General features: G+C 32.6%; 1 protein-coding gene across 1 annotated transcript; it reads left to right on the top strand.

The window, feature by feature from the left end:
• The first annotated feature begins 4,164 nt into the window (after positions 1–4,164).
• LOC132064722 ((-)-camphene/tricyclene synthase, chloroplastic-like) lies at positions 4,165–8,325 on the top strand. Its single transcript, XM_059457816.1, has 7 exons — positions 4,165–4,521; positions 4,937–5,198; positions 5,311–5,701; positions 6,202–6,423; positions 6,683–6,821; positions 6,914–7,162; positions 7,903–8,325. Exons 1-7 carry the CDS (start codon positions 4,270–4,272, stop codon positions 8,203–8,205), a joined length of 1,818 nt encoding a protein of 605 aa, XP_059313799.1. The 5' UTR covers positions 4,165–4,269; the 3' UTR covers positions 8,206–8,325.
• Positions 8,326–8,939: the final 614 nt, after the last annotated feature.

Raw genomic sequence — 8,939 nt, forward strand, 5'->3', positions numbered from 1 at the left:
TTTCAAAAGTAACGCTGCCTAAAAATGCCTATTGAGGAGACACGCAAATAAGATGTGGCCCTGCACAGCGGCACTAATCTCATTCTCTTTCTAATTTTCTTGTTCTTCCAAATTGGATACCTTCTCATTATATGAATAGTAGGGTAAAGGGCCTGATTTGCCCCTCTAGTATTGGAAATAGTCCACATTTACCCCCCGTTATACTTTCGGTACAAATTTGCCCCTACCGTTACCTAAGTAGCAATATTTGCCCCCCGTTTGGATGGCAGTCCACCGTGGCAATTAAACTTCCACGTGGCACGACATTTATCGAGGTGACGCGTCACGTGACACGCCACCTCACCACCCTTTCCCCTCTCTCCATTTCTTTCTTCTACAAACAAACAAAGTCACCTACAACCACCATTGAAGCCACACCCCACCACCATCTCCTCCAACAATTATGTCTTCTTTTTTCACTAACCCATCTCATTTTAATCACCATAACCGCCACTACTATCACTTATCCTTAGATCCGTCCATTTATTTAACTCCAACCCAAAAACCTCACAACCATTAAAAATTTTAAAACCCATTTGACAAATCTGAAAACACTTTTAGATAAAAAGTTTAAATCTTTCAATAACATAAAAGAATGTCTTTTAACTCTTGTAAAGCATTAACATCATCTAATCTTTCCGCTAAATCTTTACGATAATGTGAAAGATTACAAAAAAGGGTTTCATCATTGTGTGAAAATACAACATTTGGGTATCGAATGCCGAAAGTTTTGAAAATAAGAGGGTTATTTCGAATGAATTTGAGGCGGCGATGGGAAGGTCGAATCGGCTTTGGTTGGAGGTAGAAGAAATGGAGAGGGAGAGAGGGTGGTGAGGTGGAATGCCACCTCATCCAAATGTCAGGCCACGTGGAAGTATAATTGCCATGGTGGATTGCCGTCCAAACGGGGGGCAAATGTTGCTACTTAGGTAATGGTAGGGGCAAATTTGTGCCGAAAGTATAACGGGGGGTAAATGTGAACTATTTCCAATAGTAGAGGGGTAAATCAGGCCCTTTTCCCTGAATAGTAATACCAACTCCCAGTAAATTTTACACTTGTTTTTCTCCGAATTTATCTTACAGTTTAACGCTACAAAGTGTAAAGGCTGCTTTTGATTTCTCTTTTCTACAACTCAAATATGCCATTAGCCTTTTAATCCATTATCTCATGAATTAACACTTCGGTGACTCCAAAAGTTACTTTGCAATTTTTCTCAAAGAATTTGTGAAGTTAAATGCCAAGGATAACAAAGAGCTTACAATTTAAATTGTTAAAAAAAAAATCGGAAAATCAAATCAAACAAAAATAAATTTTAAATGTTTTGATTCAGAAGCAGTTAACACATGGATTCGTATATATGCACAGCATAAATTTGCATTAATTAAATATTGTTGTCCCTAATAATATTTTTACTAATGTTAGTGGAGTAATATTTATTAGCTATTCATTTTACCTTTCATGAGATGATTTACTATTCCATAAATATAGAGCTTATTTAAGATCATAAGTTAAAAGTTTTTTAATCAACATTGCTTAAAAATTTAAACTTATGAATACATATTGGGCCCGTGCACAACACGTGTTTCTTCTCACAGGTAATTTGCAGGATTTCCCTTCGCTCGGGGTGGTCTTTAATTTTTGCCCCTCAAAGTGGTGGTCGTTAACTTTTGCCCTTCGATAAAAATTCCTTGGTTTCGGGTTCGAACCCCGCTCAGTCAAATTTTTTTAAAAAAATCGCAAGGTAGAGTTTGGATTCATAAGGCAGAATTTTGCAAATTTCTCCCTTAAGGTAAAGTTTTGAAGCAAAATTCTGCCTTGCCAATCCAAACATCTGCCTTGCAATTTTTTTTTTTTTTTACTGAGCTGGGGTTCAAACCCACAACCTCGGGTATTAGGCGAAGGGCAAAAATTAAAGACCACCCCAAATGAAGGGCAATTCACGCAAAAAAAAGTCTTCTCACTAGTAATGTCAGAAGTAGGGGTGTGCATGGATTGGGTTGGTTCGGATTTTTTAAATACCAAATCAAATCAATTACTTCGGATTTTTAAATTTATACACCAAACCAATCTAATAAAATTCGAATTTTTCAACCTTGAATTTTCTCGGGTTTTTCGGGTTATTTTTCCCACAAAAGTTTTCATACAAAACATATAACTTTTGCTTCAAATATTTCTTTAGTTCTAGTAAGATACAACTATTTAATTAAGATATTTCTTCATAAAATAACACAAAATGTGAGATGAGTGATGACATTGTATTAAAATATTCAACAAAAAAGATAACAAAATCAGTTAAAATAAATATTGCTAATTAATAAGCCATAAAGAAAATGACCATAGTCTAAAAATACTGAATCAAGCTAAATTAAGCACGGCTAATAAATATTAATTACATGACAAAGGAAAAAAAAATTAAGTTATGTATTTTCACTCTCTAAACGAATTATGCAAAAATAAAGAATATATATCCAACGTTATTGTTATTCTTGGCGGTAGAATTGAATTTCTTTTGTTAGCATTAATGTTGAGTTGGTTTTGTTTTGGACTTTATTTGAGTTACTAACATCCATGAGATATAAAACTTATTGCCATTTAAAATTTTAAGTTCAAGCTTGAAATAATATGATAAAAGATAAAAAGCTATGAAGAAATTTAAGAAATATTTATAAATTACATTACAAATAAATTTTTTTATGTATAAATATTTTAAAAATTAAATACATGTAATGTCCGGTTGATTTAGTTCGGTTTGACTTTTTTTAGCTAAAACCAAACCAAACTAATTATGGTCGAATTTTTTTTCCAACACCAAATTAAGTCAAACCAAACCACTAATCGAATTTTTCTCGGTTTGATTTAGTTTATCAATTTAATGTGATTTATCGATTTACTTTGTACACCCCTAGTTAGAAGTCACTCATTAAAAGTTTCCAAATTGAGAAAATTCGATGGCTTGAAAAAGTTTGGTAAGATAGAGGTCCAAAGAGTTGGGTAATGTCAAAAGGCACTCACAAAGTTTCCAAAAGGCAGACGGGTCCAATAGGAAATTAAGTTCGATGGCCTGAGAATGTTTGGCAAGATGGAGGTCCAAATATACATAAAATAAAATTTAAAAAAAAAACAAAAAAAGGCTGCTCCCAAATGCGGGGCCGCAAGATTGAAAGAACACTAGTCTGCATATGTAAGCCAAGAAAATGCTGTCGCGGGGTACGAGGTTACAGTAAATTAAAATGTTAGTGGAAAACGTTTTTATCTTAGCCCTCTGTTTCGATTTATACTAATCTATCTCATGATTATCTAAAACCTCTTTCCAACGCCTTTACTGTTAGTTTTTGCCTAATAATTTTTGAATAAAATAATTCATAAAAACATTATTGAGAAAAACGTCTAATCTGTTTTGGTAAAAGTTCAAAAAGTTGTACTGTGTTTATTAAATATTTTAAATAATGGATAAATTAAGTAAAAAGTTCTCCTTTTCATAGATTGCTGTCAGCATCGTAGACTATCTGCACCATATCTTGAGATTTGAGTGTAGATCTAAAATTCTAGGAAGTTCTTGAAACGTGAAAGTTATGCAGTACATTTTCATCTCAAAATAGTGCAAACGTGAAGCTAGTTAATAGTTTGTTTGGACAGTTTTTTAAGAGAAGAAGAACGCGCTTTTGAGTAGTAACTGAACATGTTTTTCAAAAGCTAAATAAATTATTATTTTCTTTGTCCCAATTTTTTTTATGTAGTTTTTAAATGAGGGATTTATTTATTTTGGGAGTCCAGTTCTTTTTTTGAATATGATTTTCTCCAATTCTTTTTATATATGTGACTTATTAATTATGCAAACTTATAAAAAAAAATTATGTAATTTTTAAATATTTAAATTTTATTATAAAATACTCGAAAAATTTATCTTTGAAATGGTAGTAAAAAAAAAAAAAAAAAGAGTCATTTTACTCCCCAAATAGATCAAACCTCGTATAAATTGAGACGGAGAGAGTAGCTTTTTTCAAAAAGCACTGCTGTAACTTTAGCTAAACACAAATTACTCCTTTAATATTTATTGATAAAAGTGTTTTCTAATTGTTCAAAACTACTTTTTCAAAAATAAAGTAGATTTTGGACGCTCGAACAAATGCTATATATAGATAGAAGTGAAACCTAGGGGCAAAGCAAGAGAAACTTCTTGTGTGATCTACTTAACCATCTGTAACATCTTTTCAAATATTGAAGTTAATATGCTAGGCTTGGCTACCTCCACAAGACCTCTACCTATCCCTTTTTCCTCTTTCAACTCATCAAAGGCAAAATCAATAGCCTGTCTCTCTACTAATGGCATGAAAACTGGACCAGTACCACTTACTCACTCTCCTAATATCTCCACTAATCTTTCATCTTCTGATGGAATTAACCCCATTAGGCGTTCAGGGAATTACGAGCCTACCATGTGGAATTTTCAATTTATTCAGTTCACACACAATCGTTATGCGGTAATTATGTCGGTCCTCGTTATTCAATAAACTGCATGCATGCATATGTAATATTCTCTCTAGTTCAATTTAGGCACCGTTTTGATTTAGCAACATAATTCTTGATTTTAACTGTGGGTTCGGCTATTGGGGTATGAAATCTTTATTTTCTTACAATAAAATCTACATATTTGGAAATTACGTAACAAGTATTATATGTCACACTACTTGACAATTTAAAATATTTAAAAGGCCTATAAAAAATTGTTGTCAAAGAAAAACTCATTTGACTTTCGAAATTGAACTATGACACATAAATTGGGATGGAGGGAGTTGTGATTTTGCTTATTCTTCTTATTCAATCATCTAGGTGAATATGTTCGAACTGTTCGATCGTGTGTAAATGTGATTATTATTATTTTTACCTTTGGTATAGGGAGAGGAGTATATGAAGCGCTTTGACGAACTGAAGGCAGAAATGAAGAGGAATTTGATGATGATGGTTGAGGGATCAGAAGAATTAGAAAAGTTGGAGTTGGTTGATAATTTACAAAGGCTTGGAGTGTCTTACCACTTCAACCATGAAATTATGCGAATCTTGAGGAGCATTCACCAAAATGCAACCCCAGAAGATTCATTATATTCCACAGCCTTGAAGTTTAGGCTCTTGCGACAACATGGTTTTGATATCTCTCAAGGTGCAAGCAGTTTTTGGCCAAACTAATTTCATTCCTCATTCTTTCATGCATGTTCTCATATTTGGTTCTAAATTTATGTTTTGACCAATAACTAATTCTTATCATATTTCAGATATATTGAACAATTTCAAGGATGAGCAGGGCAACTTCAATCAAAGTCTTTGTAAAGATACAAAAGGGTTGTTACAATTATATGAAGCTTCATTTCTCTCTACGGAAACTGAAAACACCAATTTGGATGCTGCTAATACATTCGCACGGTCACATCTAGAGAATTATTTGTACAATAATTTATATGGTGAGCAAGACAATCCGACAGTCGCACTAGTGCGCCATGCCCTGGAACTTCCTTTGCATTGCATGATGTTGAGAGTAGAGACAAGGTGGTACATTAACATTTATGAGAGAATGCCAAATGCTAATCCTCTTTTGCTCGAGCTTGCTAAGTTGGATTACAACATTGTGCAAGCAACTCATCAAGAAGATATTAGAAATCTATCAAGGTGAGAGATTCAATAGAGTTTAAATTATATACAATGACGGTCTATAATTTTTCTTTTAACATTATATGAGTGTCTATATTGGATCATTTGAAAGATAATTTCATGTAACCTCCTACAATATTAAATTACATTAATTGTATAAGTATTTTATTATATTATTTGTGTATATAATTTAAATGAGGGGGCGTATATAATACTTGGGTCAATATGTTTACTACATATCAGCAGGGCGGAGCTACAATACTATTAGGTACTGGTATTGACGAATCAATAATTTTTGCTTAGACTCTATATTTGCATTAGAGAATTAATTAAATAATATAAATATTTAATTTCTGAGTAACTAAAACAAGTTATGACGGTTTGGTGACAAGTTCAGAACCAATAAACTTTAAATTTTAGTTTAGCAGAAGTCTTTGGAGATAAAAGCATTTCAACTTGTTGGCTATCACACAGCAATCGTTATAATTTCTCATGTAAAATTAATTTTTCATTTAAAGGTGGTGGAAGAGCTCATGCCTTGCAGAAAAATTGCCATTTTCAAGGGACAGAATTGTTGAAGCTTTCCTATGGATAGCTGGGATGATGGTTGAGCCTCAAAAGAACCAATCCTGCCGAATAATGTTGACAAAGGTCACTGCTATGGCTACAGTCATAGATGACATTTATGATGTTTATGGCACTCTTGATGAATTGGAACTCTTCACTGATGCTGTTGAAAGGTCCGTAACTTTCTGGAAAGAACAAACTTTAATCTTACCAATAACTAAAAAATGTTTGTTGTTAAGCTAAAAGTTTTATGTCTTATAAAGAATATATGTTATATAAACTACACAAGTACGGAAACAAGACAGGTTCAATTCTCTGAAAACTACTACTAATTTCACTCTTTACCTATTATTGTGTGTTTCTTCAAGTTACCCTTTATTAGTTTTTCATCATTTGATTTTCAAGTTAAATATGATTTCTGGTTACATTCAGAATGGATGTTAAAGCAATGGATCAGCTTCCAGATTATATGAAAATATGTTATCTTTCACTCTTCAACACTATCACTGAAATTGCCTACGAAGTTCTCAAGGAGCATGGGGTCAACGTCACACCTTACCTTATAAAATCAGTAAAAACTCTTAGCTCTACATTGAATCTATTCCCCTGTTTTAACTTATATTTTCCATACGTTTAACTTGAGACATGCACGTTATTAATTAGTGGGCAGATTTGTGCAAAGCTTACTTACAAGAAGCAAGATGGTACTACAACGGATATACTCCGAGTCTGGAAGAATACATGGATAACGCATGGATTTCAGTTGGAAGTCCTGTGATGGTAGTGGGTGCATTCTTCTTTGCCACAGATCCAATTACGAAAGAGGCATTGGACTGGTTAAGCAAGTACCCTGACATAATTCGTTGGTCTGCTACAATTATTCGTCTTGCCGATGACTTAGTAACATCATCTGTACGTTTTTTAACCCTTGTCTCTGATTATTTTCTTTATCAATCTTCGTTTCAATAGCATAAGAGTACAACCCCATCTGATTGGGGACGTTGAGATTTAATAAGGATACTTTAAAATTGAGTAATATATTGTTTTACACATTCCTATAATATGACTTGGTTATAGAGTGTTTTAAATTATGTACTTATGCCTCTTATATAATGGAACTACAATACCAAATATGGTTGTGTTATAGATAGTTTTCAATATAACATCAAACATTTAAACTACTTATATAAATGAAATTATACACAAAATTCATGTAGTACAAACAATTGCAATGAAATTTGTCTATAAATTTAAAATACAAAGTCTCAACTTCCTCCATTGAAGTAAGAACTTAAATTTCTTTGGATTTGATCTATATGCACTAATAGCATAAAAAAGTTTTATATTATATAAGTGCAATTCTAGATGTAATTAGCAGGTCGTTACCTTATCTTTCGAAACAACCAATTGCACTTATTATTGGCAGTCATGTATTATTACTTTTTAAGTAATCTAATAGTGTAGAAGTTCTGATAAATTATCATATGAGGGGTGGTAGACTCTCATTCTTTTGAGACCGAAATAATTTAAATTTTCATGCATAGCTGCAATTTTCTGGGCTTTAAAATATTTTATGAATGTGTAGCATATTAATGCTCTATGACTTTTTAAACTCTTATTAGTATTAAATTTTTTTATATTTTTTTTTTCAGGATGAAATGGAAAGAGGTGATGTTCCCAAGTCAATTGAATGTTACATGAATGAGAAGGGTGCTTCTGAAGAAGAAGCAAGAAAACACATCAATTCTTTGATAAAGGAGACATGGAAACTGATCAACACAACTCAAAAGGAAAATTCGTTATTTTATGGAAAATTCATTGAATGTGGAGTAAATATTGCAAGAACGGGACAAACCATTTACCAGCATGGAGATGGGCATGGAATTCAAAATTGTGAGATTCAAAATCGTATATCCAAATTATTCTTTGAGCCCATAACAATTTCAATCCCATAAAGTCCTACAGTTCGGTTTTTATATATGTATAATTAAATTTTATGTTGTGTCTCACATAACTGATGTAAGTCGTGTGAAACTTTTGTTAATTTAGTTTATAAAATAGCAGACCCTTATACTTTTTAGTCCACAAAATTTTGGTTGGATCCATCAAATTATGAAACAAAAAAAAATCTCACACAACCTGCGATAGCAGTGTGAGACACAAGTTTTCGAGAGATATATCTATCGAAGGGGCACCACAACAACAATATTTTGGGTAGCTGTCGGACGATGAGTGCTTCTATCTTATGAGAAACGTGACTGCAAATTTTAACATGATTTGATATGTCATACGTCCCCCGTAGAGAAAATCAATTTATTACTAAGAAATATCAAAATTCAGTAAACAAAATCAATCTCAACCTCAGTTTAATTTTTGTGAGAATGGTTCTATATATAACCTCTTAAATCAGATTCTTATCATCACCTCAGAAGCAAAGTCTATTTCAGCCAGTAGGCTCTAACGGCTATATATACACAAATAGATTCAAGAAATCTCTAATTATCATTAGCTATTTGAGCACTTGAAAACGAAACACATATTTGGATTATTTCGACTCAAACTCTGACAAGCACGATCTTAAAAGTCAGAATGCAAAGAAATTACTATTACAAAAAAATTGGAAAAATTTCCTAGAGGAACATGATATGACGAACTGGTCCAATTTAATTTCGCCATTTAAATAGTTGAC

The sequence above is a fragment of the Lycium ferocissimum genome, chromosome 7, assembly GCF_029784015.1.
Source record: "Lycium ferocissimum isolate CSIRO_LF1 chromosome 7, AGI_CSIRO_Lferr_CH_V1, whole genome shotgun sequence".
Lineage (NCBI taxonomy): Eukaryota > Viridiplantae > Streptophyta > Magnoliopsida > Solanales > Solanaceae > Lycium > Lycium ferocissimum.

Coding starts and splice junctions, on each gene's coding strand:
- LOC132064722 (XM_059457816.1), top strand. CDS start 4,270: ATGCTAGGCTTGGCTACCTCCACAAGACCTCTACCTATCCCTTTTTCC. Junction 6,424..6,682: donor TTCACTGATGCTGTTGAAAG/GTCCGTAACTTT, acceptor GGTTACATTCAG/AATGGATGTTAAAGCAATGG. Junction 7,163..7,902: donor ATGACTTAGTAACATCATCT/GTACGTTTTTTA, acceptor TTTTTTTTTCAG/GATGAAATGGAAAGAGGTGA.